The following is a 25,687-nucleotide window of genomic DNA, read 5'->3' on the forward strand; positions in this document are numbered from 1 at the left end:
AGATTGTTGAGGGCTCATAGGCATAGGATTTTAAAGGGACACTCCAAACCCCTAGATCATTTCAACATTGTTATACCCCTCCCCACCCATCTGTCAATCAGACAACCGGTCATGTCACTTCCTGGTTACTTAGCTCAGTGGCTGCTGACAAGAAATCTGCAGCTATTGCAAGTCATGTTTAAATAGAACCCCCAAAACTAAAATTAATAATAAAATGGCTACATTGACATAGGGGGTATATATTTTTATTTGGGTACTATCCATTCAAAGTTATCAGTTTGAATGTCCCTTTCAGTAATAATTTGATGTTTTTAACATACAGTAGTAGGGTGCTGACCCCCACTCTATTTAAAGTCTGGGTAATAAAGGTTTCTCGATGGCAGACTTGGGGACCCTCAGTTTTACAGAAACTACAAATTGCCTTCTTCAAATTCAAATAACAAAATAACCGCAAAGTAAAATTACTGTTGCGTTTTTAAACTGGTGGAGCTATTCAAGAACAGAAATGGTTGTGAATCAACCAGGGAACTTCACATTTTAGGTTAAAAAAAAAAAAAAAAAAAGAAGACAAATTAAAAATCAAACCCAGCAATTTTCTGCTAAAATGTAATTCCAATAAAAATGTAATTTAGTATGAAGGCTCTGGGGGGGGAAAAAAAAGGCATGGTCCCGCTGTCTCATGGGATAATATATATAGACCTTTATGCATCACGCGCAAGAGGAAAGCACTGATGTCACTGCTGGCAGATGACGCGCCAGGATAAACCCGATCAAGATGGTGGCAGCCGTAAGGAACAGTTTCAGGTGAGTAAAACATACCTTCCACTGCATTCCGAGGCCACCGCACTACAAGTGGAACAGTCACCACCAGGGGCCTTTGAAAGTTTGCGAAAAAACATCAGAAGGTGACAGAGCTGCTTTAATGGAATAATATCTAACAAACATAAAAAAAGCTACCATGAAATCAGAGGTCAATAGAGGTTTCTTCCCACCATATGGATCTTGCTAAATCCAAACACAGATCCCATCGAAGAACAACTACATTTAGATACTTCTACGTAATCATGCTGTAGAGCAGTGGTTTCCAAACCAGTCCTCAAGGCATGCCTACTAGTCCGGGATTTAGAGATTAGCCAGTTGTATATAAGGTGGTTTTATCAAGAAAAGAAAAGAAAAAAAAAAAAAAAAAACACCTTGACACAAGTGGGTAGTCCCTAAATCCTGGACTGGTAGGAGTGACTTGAGGACTGGTTTGAAAACCACTGATGAGTTTCAGACACAAAAAAATATAAGCAAACTAAGTTTTTAATTATCCAAAGACTTTAAAATAAACACACTTAAATTTTTGTCAAATAGAGAGCCATTACTTCTGAAGATGTATTTCCTACTATTCGTCATATCTTCTACCCATGGGAACCGCAGTGAAAATTGCAGAATTCTACTCATAAAGTCAAACAAAAAATTCTGAAGATTCTGCAAGTTTGTTTGTTTATTTTTTTGTGAACACTTAATTTAGAAGATATTGGAATCTCTGCAGAGGATTCAGACAATAACAGGTTTGTTGTCAAATTCTATTCTCTGAGAAAAGTTCCCTATGTGTTAAGCTTATTTAAATGTTTATCTCACAATCTGGGGTGACCAGACAGACACAAAAAAAAGTCAAGAGCCCCGAAGGCACCAAGGTGTTAACTGTTCAGTAATGTCAGCATCATTAAACAAATGAAAAGAGTGTTATCGTTCCCAGAATTGCTTTCTAGTCTCTTACCGCTGGACCTGTTTTTCCGGTTTGATTTACCGCCACTGAGAAGCATCTTCAAACTGTTGCGGAACATGTCTAATATTGGACCCACGTCAGCTGATACTCTGAAACACAAGACATTGTACAGAAAGGTGAGAGCAGGATGAGGCAGACATCAAGGGCAATCATTTATTTTGCATTAAAATACAGACAGGTTATTTTTGACAATCAGGAAAACAGAAACATTTTCTGTAACATACATTAAAAGATTTGCATTGGAGAGAGAATAAAATGATCCAATATCACTTTTAAGGTTTCTTAAATAGACATTCTAGGCACCATTACCACAACAGTGCACTATCGTGGTGGTGCCATAAATCCCTTGGCGTCATTTGCCACTAATTTAATCTCATTAAATTGATTACAGTGCTCTTTTTGAGCAGTTTCAGACTAAAGGGTCCTTTGCCACCCACAGCCTGGCTCCCATTGGAGGTATGGATAAGGCAGAGACTACACAGATTCTTCTAACCATACCAATTCATACCATCAACAGGCACTGTGATAGGCTGAAAGCAGTCAGCTGACACGCTCAACTGACAATCATAGTCATCCATTGCTTCCTCATTAGACCAAGCAGCACAGAGAGGATAGGCTGCTGGGAACTATCATTTAGCGTTAAAAAAAAAAAAAAAGCTGAATAACAGAAAGGCGCCAGGAGACATAGATTATACCACATCAATGAGATGAAGCAGTTACAGTTACCTTTAAGCAATAGTCATTGGCCTAGGGTGTCATCTGACAGAGTTAGTATGATCAACTCAGACCACGAGGATTGCAGATGCCCCACACAGCAAGATCAGTGTGAAACGGTTTGGAAATAGAGATAACCTTAGGAGGATGCCCAAGGACTACTGGAACCATAAACACCAAATGGCACTGTAGTGGTTATGGTAACTATGCCAAGCAGATCCCTTTAAGTATAAAAGGAAGGTGAACAAATATAAATACTTAAATCTTGATACTTCTAACAAGACAATCTACATATGGTAAATAATGGACCTTTGTGCCCATTAATTATTAATATTGCAGATTTATACTAAATACAATGAACTATCCAGCAACAGAAACTGTCTGGCTGACAAATTCCACGTGTAAAAGGGACAGTCCAAACTGTCGTAAAATGTCTCTTATTTTTTCATTTTATAAAAAGTGAAGTTTTCAGTTTCAAACTCTTATGGTCATGAGTCAAGGAGATATATTAAGCGAGAACGTTACAAATATTAAGTTTTAAATGACAATTTTGAGACTATGGACTATTACATCTTGCACATCATTATTGTTTAAAAAAAAAAAAAGAAGTAAAATAATAAAAATAAAAACATTTTAACAGAAAAAAACGAAAACAAACTAAACATGCTCTTCATTTATGAATCCGGAGTATTGGCACAAACTAAAAGGGACACTATCGTGACCAAAACAACTTTAGCTTAATGAAGCAGTGTTGGTATATAGAGCATGTCCCTGCTGTCTCACTGTTCAATTCTCTCCCATTTAGGAGTTACATCACTTTGTTTCTGCAGCCTTAGTCACACCTCCCTGCATGTGACTTGCATTGCGCCTTCCTAAACACTTTCTGTAAAGATTCATCTAATGTTTATATTTAATTTATTGCACAGTCTGTTTAATTTAGAACTTCTCTTCTCCTGCACTGTCAATCGCTTGCTAGACCTTTCAGGAGGCTCCTGTGTGTGATTAAAGTTCAGTTTACAGTGTAGGAGATAAAAAAAAAAGTCTAAAGTAAGTTACATTTGATTGGGAAAAAAAAATTCTATGCAAGCTGTGTGAGTCACAGGCATGAGATGTGTGGCTATGGCTGCATAGATAAAAACAAGAGACATTAAACTCCTAAATGGCAGAGAATTGAGCAATGAGACTTCTGAGGCATGATCTATAAACAAAAACTACTTCATTAAACGAACGTTGTTTTGGTGACTATAGTGTCCCTTTAACCCAGCATCGGCGGCAACACATTTTGGGAAATTTGTATTATAAAGCTATGGGAGTTGGTCCCCAACAAATGCAGATTTCAATACTAATTGGCATGTTTATAAATTAACCTTGTTACACTGTCAGTCTGACAACCAGTCCTGTTACTTCCTGGTTTGGTTAGCTCAGTGGAGCAATTGCCCAGAGCACCTGCCTTGCAAAGACTTATCATTGAGCTGATTGGGAAGTCGATGAATGGACAGCCACAGAAAGCCTGGGCTGGGTTAGAAGGGGAGGGTTTGCAAAGGCTGCAGACAACAGAACTGCAGCTATTGCAAGCTGTTTTTTAGATATAACCGCAAGGAGAAAAATGCATAATTAAATGCTGTATACAAAGGACCTCAGGTAAGAAGTACTCCTTACTTGGGGGGGGGGGGGGGGGGAGGGTATTATCTGCCTCTATTAAACTATCAAACCACAATTACTGTTGTGTAACCATTCTTTTACATGTGTTTGAATATACTCCTGGAACTTTACAGTTTGCGGGGGGGAAAAAATAGATTTTATCTGGTAAAACACTTTCTACATGATTCAAAAGAATGAGTCCTAAAAAGGTGTGTGAATGTCTTTTTTACAGTTTCCAGCAATGACTGGCATGCGGTGTGCAGCATGAACATTAAATTGTGATCTACTCATGTTGTGACAACACCTGCTAATTTCACGCAGTTTAACCTCAAAACGAAGGTCATGAGTAAAAGGCGGAGAGTGGCAATTTAACCCCTTAAGGACCAAACTTCTGGAATAAAAGGGAATCATGACATGTCACACATGTCATGTGTCCTTAAGGGGTTAAGGAACATGCGAGATAGCCCACCAAAAGAAAAATTTGCCACCTAGAAAGTTGTGCTAAAAAAGCAATAGCACAGCTGCTGGCAGGATTAAATTCTTCCATACAAAGCTAAATGACGGAGGTAAATGGTTCGCGCAAAAAAAAAATGCAATTAAGCCCAAGTTATTGTCTATTTCACAGCATCTTTGTTCAAAATCTTATTTGTTTTAATTAAAAAAAAAAAAAAAAACAAGCACTGGGAATTATTTAATTAAACCGGAGTGTCCCCGACTTGGCAAAAGTCCTGTGTCTGAGTTCAAACAACGCAAATACTATTTGTCGCTGATACGGTCTCAACGCTTAAACTTGTTCCTAACCCAAGTTATTCAGGTGAGAATAAAATTAAAAATACATAGCAATGCGCTATATATATATATATATATATATATATATATATATATATATATATATTTTTTTTTTTTTTTTTTTCAGGCAGTGTTTTTAAGCAAGGATTACAAGAAAAGAAATGGGGGGGATTATATTTAAAATTACGTACTTAGAAGAAGCGAACTGGGAGGGAACAAGAGTTTTTTTTAAATATAATAATAAAGCAGTCAACTGTAATTGTATAGTTCAAATGCAACCGTGATTTCTTTAATACACAATCTAGTCTGCCTGAACTTGTGGGAGTTACATTTTAGGGCAGGAGCGCCTGCTATATTTAATTCAGCTCTCTCCTGACCAAAGTCATGTTTTATGGGGTGGGGATGCCCACTAGTGTCCAGAATGCAAACTGCTCTGCAATGACTGGCTTTTAGCAGCAGCAAACATAACCGAACATTCATTAAAAGGGACACGTTGCGTTTACATAAAATAATTTTTTTTTAACCCCTTAAGGACACATGACATGTGTGACATTTCATGATTTCCTTTTATTCCCGAAGTTTGGTCCTTAAGGGGTAAACACTACAGCCTATTGTAATAGTTGTGATAGTAAGAAGTTGTCCTTGCCAAACTTTATTTTGATTCCCTTGCAATTTCTCTCTTTTTTACGCAATTGTAACTACTACCTACTAAAGCCGTAAGTAGGTCATTAAATCATTAAATAACCACTCTAGGCACCCAGACCACTCCAGCTTAATAAAGTGGTCTGGGTGCCAGGTCCCTCTAGGATTAACCCTTTTTTTTTTATAAACATAGCAGTTTCAGAGAAACTGCTATGTTTATAATAGGGTTAATCCAGCCTCCAAATCCACTAGTGGCTGTCTCACTGACATCCGCTAGAGGCGCTTGCGTGATTCTCACTGTGAAAAATCACAGTGAGAGCACGCAAGCGCCCATAGGAAAGCATTGTAAATGCTTTCCTATGAGACCAGCAGAATGCGCGCGCAGCTCTTGCCGCGCATGCGCATTCAGCCGAAAGGGAGTATCGGAGGCGGAGAGGAGAGCTCCCCGCCCGGCGCTGGAATAAAGGTAAGTTTTAACCCTTTACTCTCCCCAGAGCCCGGCGGGAGGGGGTCCCTGAGGGTGGGGGCACCCTCAGGGCACTAGTGCCAGGAAAACGAGTATGTTTTCCTGGCACTATAGTGGTCCTTTAATTTCTTATGGAGACAATGATTAAACAAAAACTGTTGGGTCTAAAACAAACCTGAAAAGATGCATAGAAAGATTTCTTGTGCCGCGTCAAACGTCGTATTTCTGGGTACAAAAGAGACACGTTTAATGCTAGCTATAAACGGATTTCAGAATTTTTCTACAAAAGTGAAATGGGAACTAGGCTGCCCCATACAAGAACCTGAGGTTAAAGGTTAGGTTTGTATTTAAATCTTGACCAGTCGCTTATCTTCAATGGGTTAACTTTGATACCATACTCAGAAGTAACTCTGGACATGAGATGAGCTTGTTCCATTCAGTTATATATATATTTTGTTGTTGCTGTCTAAAAGGTTAAAGGCTTGTATTTCCCCAGGCAATAAACACCCAAATGGCCTGTCCGCTCATATCTTAGTATAGCTGACACAGGATTATATTCTGTCCCCCCAACCCAACAACCTCAACCCCCCCTCTCCCGCCTCCAATTCCCTGTACATTTCAACAGGCCAGCCACTTGTAGTTTTATTGGACTGTAATTATCTCTCCAGGAGAGGCCTTAAAACAGCCAAGAAATCTATTTAGAGAAATAGATGTAGCCAGCAGGGTGGATGCGGCTATAGGGGGGGAGAAGGGCGGGAGATAGAGCTGCTGAGCTGGTCTGGTCGAGGGAGACAAAGTAAGATGTAACACGATACTGTAATCTTCAAGGGAAGAAAAAATAAATAAATAAACACAACATTGCTAAAATAAGGGAAGTCAAACATGGGTCAGCTTGTGCCTCAACTGGAGAATGAAACCGTAGGAGAATATCGGACGTTGCTTGTAAAATCAGCTACTAGTACATGGTTTATGATAAGTTAGATCTGTGCATTTACTACGCTGTCAGTAAAAAAAAAAAAAACTGAGGTTTACCTACAAACCATGGGCACTGCTATGGGCACTAAGATGGCACCCCAATACGCTAATCTGTTTATGGCAGATCTTGAACAGAGATTCATAGAAATACTACACACCAAACCATACAAATAGAATCACTATTTCGATAGCATCTTAAATATTTGGACTGAAAGCGAAGAAAAACTGATACAGTTCCAGGATTCTTAACACATTCCATCCATCAATCAAACTAAAAATTGAATATTCCACTAGATCTGTGAGTTTTCTGGACACCACTGTGACATGTAACAATGGCACAATCTACAGTTACCTTCACAGCACTAGCTTGCACCCCTCCCATACTAAACAGGGCATCATCTACAGCCAAGCCACTGGATACCATCGCATATGCTCTGATCCTAATGGCCGTAATTCCCATCTAAATGTACTCTCCCAATCTATGAGACAGAAGGGCTACAAACCAAAAACTATTACCAAACAAATCAACTCTGCTGTAAAAACTCCACGCACGCGCCTGCCACAGTACAGAGAGAATAAATATCTACTCGAGTGCCACTTGTGGTCACCTACAACCAAGTTGTTGAGGAAATACGGAAAATCATTAAAGACCTACAACCAATGTTAACAGAAGAAGAGACTCTGAAAAACATTTTCTCTGAAACACCCATTTTGGCCTTCAGACAACCACCAAACCTCCAACAAAAATTAATCAACAGGAAGCTGCCCACTGATGGGAAGAATAAAGAAAACGGAACCAGTCAATGCAAAAAAACCTCGCTGCAAACTGTGTCAGCACATATGCACAGACAACACAGCCACCCTCAACAACAAAACCTACAGCATTAAAGGTTCATACTCCTGCACATCCGGCAATGTGGTATACATGATTCAATGCACCAAATGCCACCTATAATGCTACATTGGGGAAACCACCCAGCAATTGAACGGCATAATGAATATGCACAGACACTCCATTAAACACCACAATGAAGAATCGTACTGCACTCCTGTGGGACACCACTTTACCCAGGCTGGCCACTCAATGATGGACCTAAAAATCAGAGTACTGAAAGGGGGGTTTAAAATTAACCAAGAAAGAAAAACCAAGCCAGATTGATTAAATTGTTTAACAGCAACAATAGAGGACTAAATCTTGATTTGGGCTTCCTGTCCCACTACCAACACTTTACATGAACACTCCCCCACATTATCTTACTGTTCTTTCATATGTATCAACATTCTAAAAGGCACTTCAATCACTGGCGGATCCAGGGGAGGGGCAACGGGGCAATTCCCCACCCCCGAGATTCTCCCCTGCCGGCTAATGCAGGGCTGGCATTGTCCAAGTGCCAGCACTGCAATGTGCCTGCAGACCGGAGGGGAGATCAGTGATCTCCCTCCCCGGTCCGCAGGCACTATGCTGGCAGCCGGCAGCTCCTCCGGGTCCTTCTCTCGCAAGCACGGAGCGCTGCCGTGGTTACCACGGCAACGCTCCAAATCTCGCAAGAGTGAACTCTAGCCCTGGAGATAGGGGCTAGAGTTCACTGTAACCACTGGGACCACCAGGGACTCTCCATGGACCACCAGAGATGGAAAATGTCCCCATCCTCTTTAATAAAGGTAAGAAGGGAGAGGGGACATAAAGAATGTATAAAATTAAATATATTGATTTTTTTTTTATCAAACATTCACACATTGCCTCCCCATACACACACTGCCCCCATACATACACACATAAAGTCCCCTATACACACACACACACACACACACATTGCCCCACACACATACAGTCCCCACACACACAGTAACATTGCCACACACACTGCCCACCCATACACACATCATATACATTGCACCACACACATATACACTGCCCACCCATACACATACTGCACCACACACACACACATTGCCCCACATACACAGCCCCCCATACACACATTGCCCCACACACCCTTAACAGTCACACACTACACTCCCCCTCACATTACACCACTGCTCCCATATCCCAGCAGATCCCAGGTAAGTTTGTCAAACTGTTCTTAAACGGTTTGACTACTTACTCTGGAAGGGGGTCCTGGCACTCCTGGCACCATAACCACTACACAGAGCTGTGGTGGTTATTGTGCATGGATTATTTCTTTAAATAATATAAAAGTGCCCCTCCCGAGATCAGTCTCTGGATCCGCCACTGTGCTCACAGCACTGCCTGCAAGTGAAGAAGTTGATGACATTTGTAACCAGATTACAATGTGCTTATGACGTATGGGTATAATTCTTGCACAGAAGTGACATTAGATAACCCTGAACCAAGTCACATGTAACTAGGAGACATCTCTGTAAAGGTAACATTTCAAGCAGAAACGCTGCACATAGTGAATCCTTTCTTCATGACCACTTCTAAACGCAGAATGGAGGTTGGAGTATCCCTTTAAATTATACAATAGAGATTTGAAGCATTCCGTCCAGGGATGAGCACAGGCTGCAGTCCCTATTGTTGTGGCCCCTATGTCCAGATTCAAAATTCTCAGAGGATTGCAAGATATCTCAGACTTGTCTGCTTTCAATCCCTTTAACTGGTGGCACCCAACACCAAACTATCCTCCCTTCAAAGGGAAACTGGAGCTACCCAGGATTTTTAACATTTTGTTAACGTATCCCTATATTTAAAAGATGTGCACTTGTGGGGTGTGAAAAATAAAAGTAATTGTGAAAATCCACAACTCTTTATACTGCAACCGGGCGACTCCATCTCCTGCCCAGGCTCCCTGTCAATCGGAAGCTCTGACGTTTGTACCAGACAGCTTTTATATAGAACACGAATACAGATGAGAAGAGAATTAAACAAGGTTTCTATTTATCCTCTTCATTTGTAACGTTCACCGTGACTTCGCATTTTCTGAACTGGATTGGGAAATTATTAGCTAAATTTTTCATATATATTAAAATTAAAAAGCATGTCACGGAGAGGCTGGGGGTGGTATAAAACAAGTTATAGGTGATTTTCAATGTTTTTTTCAGAGATGATCATTTAAGCCAGGCATAACCCAATATATAGAATATCAATAACCAATCCAATATAGCAGAGACACACATCTCAAGTGATGCTATAGCTGGTGCTCAACGCAGCATGTTTTTCATTGTTTTCACAAATTAATCAGTCATTTGTATACATATTTTATAGATTTGTGTTCTGATTATTTGACGTTTAGACTACTGAAATGTCCCCAACCATCTAATCTATAGATTTATACTGTACAAGCTCTGCTTCCACGCACTGCATTCACAGCAAGCACTTGGCAACAACAAAATTATAGCATTTCTTTTTTTTTTTTTACCGACAAACCTTAAAAAAAAAAAAAAAAGGACTGGAAAATGAAAATAAACAGGCTAGCCATAATTACATTTCCACATGTAACAAATGTATACAGAGCAGAAAATAATAACACATTACATTTTTAAGACAATTATATAAAAATAAAAAAAAATTATAATAAAAACGTATTAATGGGATTTTCAAAACGACCAAAATTACAATAGAGAAGACATCAAAATCTAATTACTTCTTGTAGGATTATCCGTAGTATTTTCATTGTTTGTGCTGAATGCACATTTTACAAAGGAGGGGTGGGAGGCACAGAAAGAAGAAAAAAAAAAAAAAAAAGAAAAACACGATAATGAAATTAATGAGCTTTGCTGCCAAATTCAATTCTGCGGACATTTCCCCATCTATCACTCAAGACTTTCTCTGTGCAATTGGAGGTTTTTGAAGCCGCGTTACACTGACGCATTCATCCGAGTAATCTCTTTTCCAATGTTTATTTGTCTGATAGTTTCTTTAATATCTGGTTTTGTTTGCAAGTCTAATTTCTGGTTTTAAGACTCGTCATTATAATTATTTTATTAAATAAAGGGATTCTATGTAACAGGAGCGTACAGGAGAGCATTATGTCCTTTCTTTACCCAGCATTGTAAAGTGTTGTGGGCTAACCAGTTAAACAATGAAAATGCCAGATTGATCATTGGCAACTTCTCCTGCCGTCCTCCAGGGTGACCTACCAAAACGGACATCACTTCTTCCGTTTAACCTCCGTTTTAACAGCTAAAAACAACTTCTTTGCAATTAATTTAGATGATGGCTCACGATTCATGTTCGATTGTGTACATAGTTTGTGTTCATGTACAATGATTGCATGAAAATCATTGCTCACAAATTTTACTGCACATTTCCCCCAAAAAAGCACGATGAAAATAAAAGAAATAAAAAAAAAAAAAAAAAAAACACAAAATGAAAACAAAAAACAAAAAAAATATGCCCAATGCTACATCAAGCAAGGACCATAGCCATGGCTTATCAATCTAACTAAATTAACAATAATTATAATAAAAATAGTGTGTATACAACAGGGTTCGGGAATTATACATGTAAAGACTGTTGCAGATAAATGGTCAGCCAGAAAATCAATAAACTGCCGTGGGCTGCAAGGTTCTCTCTAGGTAAGCTTTAAAATGTAATCTATACAGTGCTCCCGAGAAAACCACCAGTAAATGTACAGATTAAAAGTTAAATGACCTAAAGTTAGCTAATGCCTTCTATAACATGGGCTATGCAAATAATGCCAGGGAGAGCAAGGCATTGTGGGAAGGTTCATTAAAATATTTGCAGGCAGACAGACCATTGTATCTGCAACAAGTGTTCCTTAGGTCTTGGTAGGGGTGCCCAAAATGTAGACCCCCTCCACCTCGACCCCAGTTGTTTAAAAACTACAACTCCCATGATGCTTTGCATGCCTTTAGAATGTAGTAGTAGTTTTAAAACAACTGGGGATCTACCTTTTGGGTACAACTGGTCTAGGGTATCACTAACCCACTGACTTTCATTGTGTTTGGTTTTTTAAATCATCATGTGCAAGCTCATTCAAACAGGGCCTTCCTCGCCTCGTCTTTGTTCATTTTTGTATGGCAATTACTTGATGTCAAATATCCCCATTCTAGAACTGCACAGTGCTGCGAAATGTGTTGGCGCTATATAAATAATAATAGTTGGTAGAACACATACAAACAAACAAAATGATGAAAGAATGCAAAGCTGTACTTTATACGTCATCTAAGCCTTAATATCTGAATACACATTAGCAGAGGTAGCAAGGGAAGACCAGACGTTGCACAGCCAACTGTATAACTTCATATTCCTCAATGCACAGAACACGGATTGGGTAACAGACACAAGCAGGAGAAACGTCAATATCTTCAATGGAAGCCAAGACAGCCTTGAGAAGGAAGAAATTTGAATAAGTTCCCCATATAAATCCTCTCGGAGAGACAACTGTGTGTGTGTGTGAATTGTTTTTCTTGCCGAGGGATACATCAAATTCAAGTGCGGGCGGCCATCTGTTAATTCATACCTTGAGTTGTCAATAATATGAGCCGGAGAATTATGCCTCGGGTCCTGGCTATAGGTTTCTCTTAAAGGCGCAGATAATATGCGGAATTCGAGGGAGAGTGCCTATGGAATTAAATTCAAACGTAGCTCATATTTGCTCTTGTGGACCCACAGTAGCTACTGCTCCCCCAGATACTGAATACAATAAAGCTGTGTGGCTTTTGGAATATTAATGGCTTTTTAAGTGAAATTCTTCCAACATACATACCGCATTAACAAAATCCCCTGTAAGTCTATCCGTCGTGTTAGAATTAAATGTATACATGTCTAAGTAAAGACGGATGGATCATGAAAATTAAAATACCATATCTCGTGTCCCCCCCTAAGGCAGTCATGGTTAGATTTTGAATTCCAGCTGTTAGGATTAGATTTCGGACATTTCACATGATTAGGCTAGAGTGACGAAAGTTTCTCTACACCAGTGAAATGTAAGTAGTGTAGTACAAAAAACACACAAAAAAAACACCTTATTAATAAAAAATGTAAAAAAAAAATACAGTGCGACTATTGTGTATATTCGGTCTGCAGACTTTTGATAGATTTTTTTTTTTTTTAATCTATGGAAGTAGTGGTGGAATCTCCTTGTTATGTTTCCTATGGATTTGGAGTGGAACTCAACTGCAGAAATATAGTTCGGAAAACCCTAAGGGTTTTTAGAATAGTAATTAGAATTTAGATGGAACAATTCCCCATAAAGGAGTTTTACGAGAAGGAGGGTTGAAGAGAACAGTTGTTGTAATTTGAAGGAATACAATTCGAAGATCATTTGATGATAACAGATCGTCAATCTTTACTCAACACAATATGAAGATAGTTGATGATAATTCATATAACCTTAATGAATACAATATGAAGGTAGATTGATTAGAAGAGTTCCTGTAGCTTTAAGGAATACAATATGTAGATAGTTTTAAGAGAAGATCTCCTGTAGCTTTAAGGAACATGACTTGCAGATAGTTTGATGAGAAGAATTCCTGTAGCTTTATAGAGGACAATAAGTAGAGAGTTTGATGAGGAGAGTTCCTGTAGCGTTATGGAATACAATATGTAGAGAGTTTGATGATAGGAATTCCTGTAGCTGTAAGGAATAAAATTATGGAGAGTTTAATGAAAGGAATTCCTGTAGCTTTAAGGAATACACTATGTAGAGAATTTGTCCACTAATTGAACTAAGGAGGCACAGAAAATAATTAAGCAATAAGTATTGAAGTTACTTGGAAGGTTTTACAAAGCGGTAAGTATTCCAAAGGTAATCTAAGGTCAATAGAAGGAGGATGGAGATCCACGGTATGAACAGTCCAGGTTCGGTACACATTCAGAAGTTTAGCGAGAGATTGTTTGTAGCCAGTCAGAAGTTCAGGAAGCTTCAAAATAACCAAGCACTTTGAATCTGGCGCGGTTCCTCGAAGTAGCATGAGGAAGCAGTGTCAGAGAAGGGGGCGTGTTATTGGTCCGTGAACCCGGAAGTGTCGGTTTATCGGCAAAGCCGATAGTTAAGTTCTGACACTCCTATAGACAAGGTTCTCTTCGAAGAGAAAGCAATCCAAAAATATTTACACCCATACAATTCAGTTTCACCTAGTATGCACGCTCCTATTAAATAAATCCACGTCCTTAAACGCTCAGGTCATGGTATATCATTTAGGGATCTGTATTTCATACTGGGGAGGAAGTCTAAGTCAACATGGACCTAAATCCATAAGGTGACAGATGTCACAGCCGCACATGTAAGATTAACCCACTAAAGGTGTACATTAAATGTTCACAGATTTGCAGAGGAGCAATGGGATTCAGGTTTTTTCTTTCTGAACTTTCTATGTTTATTTTAGAACAATTTTGCTGTGAAAAAGGTGCTGTTCTCTGCAGTTCAATTTGAAATTAATTTACCAAAAATTTAAATATTACGTGAATAGACAGCCTCGTGTTACATAATACCCTATGGCCTATAATGTACCGTACCTTAAATTGAAAACTATCTTCAGCTAGAGCTTTTTCTCCAAAAGCATTTTATTAAAAGAAATCTGATTGAATTAAAAAAAAAAAAAAAGAAAAAAAATCACCCTGTGTCTCGTCATTGCTGTATCATGCAAACTGACACCACGACTCTCCATGCTTCACTAACATTACATACTTTGACTGGTTTACTTTCCATTAAATTGAAATGTTTGCCCTTTTCCTACTTCTATATATATACAAAAAAAAAAAAGACGCATTCGACAAAGAACTATTTTTATAACAAAATTTCCTTGTCATTTTTAACAAAATCCGAAATAGGCTGACAGCTCCCACGAAGAAGCAAATATGCCACTTTGTGTCATACTTTACAACGTGTATATTTTTTAGATCTGTGATGACGAATGATGGCACTGCTGACGTCTGGTTTACAGATTTCCCATAATGCTCAGGCACTAGCTAGGTCGGCTGAGAATCATAGATTAAGATTGCTCACCCTCTGCTTCAGCCGAAGGGTCCAATATCAATGTTATCAAATATGTAATCTAACGGGTGTCCCATGAGATACACACTCCATTGTTGGTCACTACCAGTCTTATATCCTGGAATACAGCTACAAGTGCATAAAATCTTCAAATTTGCTGGTGAATGAGTGAGCAGCATAATAATGTTTGTGTGTGTTTGTGTATCACCAATATTTATTAAGCAGCAAGATATTCCGCAGGACTGTACAATAGGAACAAGACAAACATTTAATTCTAGCTATACATGTATGATATACGGTAACAGAAGGTGAAGAGGGCCCTGCCCAATGAGCTCAAAATCTAAAGGTACGTGATGCGAGACAAATACACAAAGTGAAGTAAGGCGATCAATTGATTTGAATGTACCAGAGAATGTGAGGGGTGTTTGGGAGGATTGAGGACAGTAGGTGGGAGACGACAGAGAAGGTTTGTAGGGGTGATATGATACAGATGACAGGGAGAAAGATCAGATGAGGAGAGGTAGATTAAGGTATTATCCACATGCAGGTGATACTGAAATCCATGGGATGGTGTCAGGTCACATAGAGAGACAATGTCAATTGAGAAGGGGGAAAAAAAAAAAGGAGGTCCCAGTCCAGAAGCTTGGGGAACTCCAACAGAGTGAGATACAGAATAGGAGGAATCAGAAAAGGAGCAGTTAGAGAGGTAGGAAGAGAACCAGGAAAGATCAGATTCATCAAAGCCAGGGCTGAGAAGGGAAGAAAGCGGCAGGAAAATCAAGAAGAATAAGCAGTAAGTAATAGTCTTTGGCTGTTGCAAAGTCAATAGTCACCTTGGATCACGAGGTGAACTTCCTACGTAGTTTTATGTACATGCATAGTATTGGCTTATGCAAGTAAGCTCAGATCAATTCATTCAGATAAGTAAATTTATTTTCTACTGCAACTTCTGGCCTTTTGTAAGTCCTCTTTCTTTGCAATTACATCTTAACTGACCTAAATCCATGCACGTTACAGCCATTAGCCAATATATTTTCATTGCTAAATTGGGTGCAGAAAGGCTGAACTACACTCATTTCAGAAATTGTAAAATAAATAACCATTTTACTTATAATGATTCTAATGGCAGAAGTGAAACACAACCCATCAGGTTTTAAAAGGATCGTTAGCGTAATCATGTACGGGTATCAGTATTTTACACTAGTAAGACTATTTGTGGAAAAGCCAGTGTTAGGCTGCTCGTACGTTCCATATGTTCCAGATCTGGAAGTAGAGTACAACAATGTGGGACATCAGAGGAAAATACCCCAAAAATGCACAATGAAAATGTCCTTAAAAGGGCAGTCTGTTGTAGTGGTTCTGGTTGAGGCAGGCCACTGGTGCCGTCCCCAATCCGGTGTCCGGGCTATTTAACAAAAATAAAGGGTTCCCCAGGTGCTGGGGACCATCATTTGCTACACTATCAGATTAGAAAGAATAAAACACACCCATGTTTGGATTGCACTGATTGGATGAGAGCGTCAGCTGACGGTGTGTGTTCTGACACCTTTCTACTATGGCCAGCATTAGGTTTTTCAGCAATTTGAGCTACAATAGCTCTTCTGTGTATTCACCAGTTGTCCTTCCTTGCACCCCTTTTGGCAGGTACCAACTACTGCATACTGGGAACACCCCATGAGGTTTCCAACACACAAACGTTAAAAACTGAGTGTTCACTTGCTGCCTAATATATCCAACCATTTGACAGGTGCCTTTGTAAAGATATAATCAATGTCAGTGGTTTTAATATGAGAGAGAGAGAGAGAGAGAGAGAGAGAGAGAGAGAGAGAGAGAGAGAGAGAGACAGACTCTACTGACAGGCAGGCAGATACAATTATTAATCTTAAAGGGACTCTATAGTCACCATATAAAAGCAAGAAAGACAGGTCCCCCAGCCTTCCTTCTTGCTTTTATATGAACTTTCATTAATTAAAAAAAAAAATTCGGTGTTTTTATATTAAAAACTTACCTCCGTTCCAGCGCCGAGCTCCCCGCTAGGCCGCGCCCCCTTTTTCGTCAAAATGACGAAATCGCGGGGCCCAATGGGACGGCTTCTCGCTGGACCAATCGCGTTCTTCATAGAGCGGCATTGAATGCCGCCCTATGAAGAACCTGAGCGCTTTACCGCGCATGTGCGCGGAATGCTCGTTCGCGAGCTGAGCTGTCTGACTGACAGCTCAGCTCGCTTTCTAAAATTATCAATAAGGGGGGGGGGCCTACTGTCCCCCCCCGGCCCCCACCCCTGTGCGGCGGGTGGGGGCCCTAAAATTATCAATGAGGGGGGGACCTACTGCCCCCCCCGGCCCCCACCCCTGAGCGGCGGGTGGGGGCCCTAAAATTATCAATAAGGGGGGGGACCTACTGTCCCCCCCCTGGCCCCCACCCCTGTGCGGCGGGTGGGGGCCCTAAAATTATCAATGAGGGGGGGACCTACTGTCCCCCCCGGCCCCCACCCCTGTGCGGCGGGTGGGGGCCCTAAAATTATCAAAGAGGGTGGGGACCTACTGTCCCCCCCTCGGCCCCCACCCCTGTGCGGCGGGTGGGGGCCCTAAAATTATCAATGAGGGGGGGGACCTATTGTCCCCCCCCGGCCCCCACCCCTGTGCGGCGGGTGGGGGCCCTAAAATTATCAATAAGGGGGGGGACCTATTGTCCCCCCCGGCCCCCACCTAATGAGGGGGGACCATTAACTAAAAACCTGTAAAAAAGAAAAAATGAGATAAAATCAACTTACCATTCGATGTTTTCTTTCTTCTAAAATCTTCTTTCTTCAGCCCCAAAAAAGGCCAAATAAAAATCCATAATAACCGACGCAATTAAAAAAAACAAAAAAAAAAACGAGCGCAAAAAAAAATAATCCATCTTCACCCATGGAGGGCTCCGCGCAGACTGAGCTCCGCAGGGTGGGGAAGGCTTATAAAGCCTTGCCCCGCCCTGCAATTAGGCTAAGAACACTCTGATTGGTGGGTTTGAGCCAATCAGAGTGCTCTTTGTCATTTTACAAGCGTGGGAAAGTTCTTTGGAATTTTCCCACGCTTGTAAAATGACACAGAGCACTGTGATTGGATGGATTTCAAGCCATCCAATCACAGTGCTCTGTGTCATTTTACAAGCGTGGGAAAGTTCTTTGGAATTTCCCCACGCTTGTAAAATGACACAGAGCACTGTGATTGGATGGATTTCAAGCCATCCAATCACAGTGCTCTGTGTCATTTTACAAGCGTGGGAAAGTTCTTTGGAATTTTCCCACGCTTGTAAAATGACAAAGAGCACTCTGATTGGTTTAAACCCACCAATCAGAGTGTTCTTAGCCTAATTGCAGGGCGGGGCAAGGCTTTATAAGCCTTCCCCACCCTGCGGAGCTCAGTCTGCGCGGAGCCCTCCATGGGTGAAGATGGATTATTTTTTTTGCGCTCGTTTTTTTTTTTTTTTTTTTATTGCGTCGGTTATTATGGATTTTTATTTGGCCTTTTTTGGGCTGAAGAAAGAAGATTTTAGAAGAAAGAAAACATCGAATGGTAATTTTTTTTTATCTCTTTTTTTTTTTTTTTACAGGTTTTTAGTTAATGTCGCCCCCCTCATTATTTTTAGGGTGAGGGGGGTAGGTAGGGAGATAATTTTTTTTTTTGGGGGGGGAGGGTTAACTAGGGTCCCCCCCCCCTTTGTATTTAGGGCCCCCACCCACCGCTCAGGGGTGGGGGCCGGGGGGGGACAGTAGGTCCCCCCCTTATTGATCATTTTAGGGCCCCCACCCACCGCTCAGGGGTGGGGGCCGGGGGGGACAATAGGTCCCCCCTTATTGATAATTTTAGGGCCCCCACCCACCGCACAGGGGTGGGGGCCGGGGGGGGCAATAGGTCCCCCCCTTATTGATAATTTTAGGGCCCCCACCCGCCGCACAGGGGTGGGGGCCGGGGGGGGACAGTAGGCCCCCCCCCTTATCGATAATTTTATGGCCCCCACCCGCCGCACAGCGGTGGGGGCCGGGGGGGGGGGGAGGAGAGTAGGTCTTCCCCCCCCCCCCCCCCCTTCAACCACTATTGTGGACAGTAAGCGTCCCTGTGGGTTCGGGCTTCAGCTGTCAGCTGAAGCTGAAGCTGAAGCTGAAGCTGAAGCTGTCAGCTGAAGCCACGCCCACAGCAGTGCTGACAGGCTATCAGCACACAAAGCGCGTTCACAGTGCTTTGTGTGCTGATAGCCCGTCTGATGCATTCACCCAGAATGCATCGGACGAGAGGCCTTTTTAGGGCCTCTGAACTCGGAAGTCCCTCTGGTGGCCGTCTGATTGACTGCAACAAGAGGTGTTCCAAGCTTCCAATGTAAACACTGCATTTTCTCAGAAAATACAGTGCTTACAAGAAAAAGGCTCCGGGTAGCTGTAGCACTCACCTGAACAACCTCATTAAGCTGAAGTTGTTCAGGTGACTATAGTGTCCCTTTAACACTACTGTATTATACTGTATTATATTTATAAAACATTTTCATAAATGTGACAAAGTTTCCAGTTGTGTTTCAAGAAAACAATAAATCCTTGGGAACTTTAAAGAATGTTGAATCAGTAACGTCTTGATACCTTTCATATGTTAAATCTGAATATCCAGGTTTTATTTTTAGGAGATCTGTCAATGTATCTGTATATTATTAAATAAGCATTAGAATACATATGAAGTTAATAACAAACAAATATATACTATACAGTGGTACCTGGGTTTAAGTGTTTAATGCGTTCTCCGGGACGTTTTGAATCGCGAAAAGTTTGTAAACCGAAACGCGGTTTCCCTTAGGAATGCATTGAAAACCCAATTAATCCATTCCGGAGGTCAGAAAAAAGTCAAAATGAGCTGGCATGGAAACCAACCCACAATGCACAACACAGAGTAAAAGGCATGCAAATGAAGAAGCTCAGCTCCCTACCTTTCCACTGCTTGAGAAATGCACCCAAAAAGTTCCCAAAAAGTCCCAAAACCGCTGCAAAAAAATTTCAGACTGGCTCCAAAAGTCAATGCAAAAACCACTCCAACACCTCCACCCTCGATGCCACGTGCTACCCGCAGACTCCAGCATCCACGGGTGCAGCGCTATACACCTCCCAGGCTCAATGCATCCTGGCAAAACAAATTCGTAAACCGAGACATTTTCAAAGGATTTTTATTTGTAAACCAAAAATGATGTTAACCGAGGCGTTTGTAAACCGAGGCACCACTGCATATAAGGTGTGCCGGGAAAGATCACTAAAAGTGACATCTTGTTCCGTCAACCGAGTAAAACCAACTGCAGCGTTTACCAGGGCGAGGTGGTACAAAACGGAGCACCACCATTCTGTATGAGTATATGTGTGCTAAGGCATTCCTTCAGTATGTGCCAAGCATACAGAACTGTGGGGGTTAAACGCGCCTGCATGAACCTAATAGGGCATGTAAATCAAAAGAAATAACATTTACATTGACATTGTTTCTTTACAGATATATCTCCTTTACAGTAATTCTGACTCTCTGATACAATAAAACATTGTTAGCCCCTTAGGTACATCTCTAAACAAAGAACCTGCTTTGGAATAAAGAAATGCTTCTTAGTCAGCTTTCATAGTCACGGCCAGACTAGCATTTCTAGGTTTTAAATTACGAAGACCAGGACTTATTCTCCAACATTCTACCTGGGTTTATAAAAGATGCCACATGCAAGCAACACAACACTGCAACGATCCGCTATCTTGGGTACACCTACACAGTTAAGGCTTGCTACATTGTTAACGGACTTAATTGAGCCATATGGGCTGACTATACAGCTTAATACAATAGTGTTCCGTTTCTTGTTATTGTATACCCAGAGCATATGCCGAATGCATTATGCATTTTCTCTAGACTAACTGCTGCCTTAAATTTTCATTTATAGTTTTTAGACAGCCTGAATTGTAAGGAAACCGTAATGATAAAGGCATACCTATCACGTGTCACTATTTAGGAGGTGCAGACCCTATTTTGGGCCCAAATCCCTCTGTCCCCCGTTTCTATTTTCCACGTGCTTCATGTTGTTGGTGTGTCTGACTTTAGTTTGGAAAAGACCGTGACATTTGATCTTCAACAATGTTGCCGTGTGTCAGTCACTGAAGAAAAAAAAAAAAAAATCACAAATCCAATTTCTGCTTATTTCTTCTCTCTTAATAAAAAGTATATACATCGAAGACTGGCGTTTGATGTGAGACGTACCACAGGCTTTTTAACACTCCTTAAAAGAAGTGAGACACTGTTTAATTTAAACATTTAAAAACCCCAGAATAAAGTGGGAAGACTGGAATGTTGCTTAACTGATGGAGAGTATTTTGTGGTCGACGAGTAGCTTCCTTCCCATGACCCTGGCTTATTAGCGCTCAATCAGCTCACCCTTTGCATAAGACATCAAAAAGGGCGGACGTTGATCACAGTATAAAGAACAGTGTGCCAAGAATTTAAATCCGTTATCACCCATGATAGGCATGAAGTCAAACAAAAAGCAGAATATTACATTCTTGGACCTAAAAAGGCCTTATCCACTACTTAAGTCATCAATAACACAATTCGGCTAGTTCTTTTTTGAACAGAACAGAGATTCTGTGATCACAATCTAATCCAGTTGCCATCAAAGCAAAGAACTAAACTATCTGAACGCACGGAAATAAGTATGCACTTGCATTCAATAAATAGCATAAACTGAGCTACATGAAATTCATATAACTCCATTAATTCTGTGAAATTAAATGGGTTTGAGTTGAGAGTGATCACACTAAAAAAAAAAAAAAACTGACCCAGTCCAGTCTCGTTGATGCTCAACCAATGGCTATACAAAGCCAGAACATCATGAAAACCCTTGCAAAAAGATAAACGTCACGATCTTCATCGATTCACCTTTACCGCATACACACTGTACGATCAAAAGAGAAATTTGTCATTTTTATGTTTTTAATGTTTACATGATTATTTTCATACCTTAGGCAACTCTTAATGTGGGAGGGGGGGGGGGGGGAGGGGAACCAAACCACCTACAAATTATATATAATCAGACATATTCAACATTTACTGTGTCTGGCCTCAATTGAATAAGCTTTCCAAATAATATAGAAGTCACTATTAAAGTCTATGGGAATTGCTGTAGATAAATCATTTGGAGTTTTTTCTAACAGTATTGAATCATTTAGAAAACTTGTTAAATCAAGGCTTTATTACGGGTGGCCCCTCCATTAAGCATGAATGATTTAAACACAATGCATCTGTTGATTAAAGGAACGCTAAAAGCGTTGGGTAAACAAAACTGTATTCTGAATGCTTTAATGTCCCTGTGCCTCGTTAAATAAAGGTCCCTCACTTCCCTTCTGTTTGCCATAACAAAATACAATTAAAGGGACACTATGGTTATCAGAACAACCACAGCTTAACATAGCTGTTCTGGTGAGTAAAGTATGTTCCTGCAGTCATTTTAATGTAAACACTGTCTTTTCAGAGAAAAGGCAGCGTTTACATTGCCACTAGAGGTGTTCCTTGCAGTAATCCATCAGAGGGCCACTAGAAGTGCTTCCTGGGTCAGTGCTGCACAGACGTTCAGCATCTCCACGTTTTTTATAAAGGTTTTGAAGTTAGCACTATAGAGGTGCAACGAGGAGATGCGATTTGGCACAGTTTGACATGCATGCACAATAGCCTCCCAAAGCTTTCCTGTGGGAAAACTTTGGATTGGCTGAGATCATCAAGTTTGATAATCTCAACCAAGAGGGCGGAACGTGGGCGCATCACTGGAAAAATGTGAGATGATCACATTTTTGACCTGAGGTATTGGGGGCGCAGAGGACTAAACAGCTATTTAGACCTATAGTGTCAGACATATTCCTGACACTATAGCGTTTCTTTAAGCTTCTTATTTACCTTTTTACACAGCTGAAGTTTCTTCAGCGCTGCTTACCTCTCCAGCAATGTTGTGAAGGAGGCATGGCCTCCTCCATGATGGTCCAATCCAATATTCCTCAGAGAGAAGCATTGAGGACCTGATGCTCATGTACAGCGAGTGTTGATCACGCATCCAACCTTCCCTACAGGAAAGCATTGAACCAATGGTTTCCTATGAAGGCTTCCGCATGACGAGACAGTATTATTCAGTCAGTGCAGTGAAAGCACATCTAGGAAGAGAACCACTAGGGGTGGATTTAGCCAGGGTGTCTAAAACCTGCAATGTTTGGCATTCCAGGGTTAAAATGACAAGACCAGTGCACTCAGATCACATCATTGATGAGAAGTGGTCTGGACTTAAGTGGTCCTTTAATTCTCTAGCAAAATTTGAGGTTTTAATTCATAACACAGATTTGTCCAAGTCAGATTATTTGATCTACTTAGAAAGAAATGTGAGAGACAGTCACTAGTAGCCGCAGTGTGTATTTGCGATTCTAGCGATAGACTCATCTTTAAGCCTAGTGGGCAGCCAGTAGCTCAGGGCTATCATCTACATAGTAGGCTTTCTCTATCTTTTTGCCATTTACTATAGCCAGCTAAATTCCTGTATTGATCAGGCTATGTCAGCTCACATATTACCTGGGGCATTTAGCTACATACAGACTGGGGGATGGGTTGATAACTTAATAAAATGGACCTAGACTTGCTAAACCTTTTTCACAACAGTTGATTATTAATATTATTCCCATTTACATAGCGCCAACAGATTCCGTAGCGCTTTACAATATTATTAGAGGAGGGGGATTTAACTATTAATAGGACACTTACAAGAAAACTTACAGGAACGATAGGTTGAAGAGGACCTTGCTCAAACGAGCTTACAGTCTATAGGGATAAGCTTCTCAGTATACGGTCACTGGGCAGATTTTACCCGTATATTTATATATATATATATATATATATATATATATATATATATATATATATATATATATATATATATATATATACACATATATTATATTTGTGCATAATAGGGAAGCAGTTTGCTACATTTACTAATTTTAAATTTCCCTCTAAAATTGATTCAGCGATAACTATACATCTTTCTATTGTAATCAGTACAAAACAGGCACTATAGTGTCAAAACGGCACTGCCACCATCTGAAGACCCCTAGCGGTGACATCGTCGCTGGGGGTCCGGTGGACAGGGAGGCAAAGTTGAGTTTCACTTACCTGTCCCTCGCGTGCTCCGCCAATTTTTTTTCCCCACACGGTCCTCTTCTGCGCAGGAGCTAACATCACTGCTGTACTCTTGTGGATACCCAAGACCGTAGGATGCTCTATAGGCACAGTCAATTTCCCTGCATCACCCTTTTTGATGGTGGTAGCCCAGTCAGTCAGTCAGCTCCAGCATCAGCAGTGGTCCAAGCTAATGCTTATCATAGAGGGTCATTGTGTGAATAGCCAATCAAATGCTTCTCAATTAATCCTTTATTAAACCTTCCAGTTATGGTGGATGAAGGCTGATTACCGATCACCTGTTGGAATCCTGTGATTTACCTAAACACCTGGACTGCCTAGGACACCTCTATCCAGCCACCTACTGGTGACCTATGGTTACTTCACTGTACTGCATTTATACAATTCACTCTACAAAGAAAAACTATTTTACTTTTAAACACAGCAATATCACAGAAGCTTATCTACAAGGAAATTAATGTTAGGCATTTTCATTTATTTTATTAATTTGCTTTCAGGAGTTGCAAAATCTAATTTATTTTTTTCATTTAAACAAAACATTTGTGCCTTGTTCCAAAATGATACATGGCATTCTACGTATCCCGATTACAGCTGTACGTATATTTTGGAAGTAAAAGGGCATTTAGTGTAATGTTAACTGTTCATTTAAATTTTTCAGCAAAAAATGTTACGATGGATTTTACAGTGATTTATGAAGGAGGAAAAGAAATTAAATAATGGTACATTTCGCCTTAATTCCAAGAGTGAAACGGCCAAAGGCATAAAACTTTATGTTACCTGGCACCAATATTAAACGGAATTGGAGATTACAGTAATGTGCTCTTGGTTTACATTAAATAGGATAATCCTTTTTTTTTTTTTTTTTTTTTTTTTTTTTTTTAAATGATCGATTCCTTTTAAAAAAAATTATAAAAAAAAATAAAAAAAAAGGAGCCTGGGGGCTCTACATTACTTTAAGAATAAAAATAAGAATCGAGTGAAAGCAAGCAGGAAATGCCAGTATGGATTAACCGTACAGTGTGACATGTGGAAGTAGGTCACAAGCCGACTACGCAGCAGGCAACCGTCGGGTGTTTTAAACTATCACATCTATCACATAACACCCATTGCTTGTTATAGAGGATTTGGGGGAATAAAATGGAAGAACAGAGCAGAAACTGTTGAAGGGTTACTCCAAACATGCACCACTTTGGGCCTGGTTCCATAGTAATGGGGCAAACTGTTAAGGAATGCTTTACCTTCTGACCAGAGTCTATGCTGGGCTCCAAGGTTCCTCTCCCCACTGGTGAGGACCTTACGGCTACTGCAGAAGACTATGCAGTCGACATTCGCTGGCATAGAGAGTCAGCTGACCACCCAGGCACTCTGTGTATGAGAATTTTCACAAATTTGACATTAGGCAGCCAAGAACTCTTACCAGGCTGGCTGATGACCCGGCATGACGGCCATGGTGATTAACACGAATTGTGCAGGGTTTTACAGACTTCATTCAAATCACCGAAATGGAAAAGTAAAAAAAAAAAAGTTACTCTAATCTCCATGACCATAA

General features: G+C 40.5%; 1 protein-coding gene across 3 annotated transcripts in view; it reads right to left on the reverse strand.

Moving 5' to 3' along the window:
• TANC2 (tetratricopeptide repeat, ankyrin repeat and coiled-coil containing 2) overlaps positions 1–25,687 on the reverse strand; it is a 266,147-nt gene that overhangs the window by 227,821 nt on the left and 12,639 nt on the right. For all 3 annotated transcript variants that reach the window (XM_063459359.1, XM_063459358.1, XM_063459357.1), the window contains exon 3: positions 1,766–1,863. In XM_063459359.1, the coding sequence (XP_063315429.1) occupies positions 1,766–1,832 (67 nt within the window). In that variant the 5' untranslated portion in view covers positions 1,833–1,863. The remainder of the gene's footprint in view (positions 1–1,765; positions 1,864–25,687) is intronic.

Source organism: Pelobates fuscus, chromosome 6 (assembly GCF_036172605.1).
Source record: "Pelobates fuscus isolate aPelFus1 chromosome 6, aPelFus1.pri, whole genome shotgun sequence".
NCBI lineage: Eukaryota > Metazoa > Chordata > Amphibia > Anura > Pelobatidae > Pelobates > Pelobates fuscus.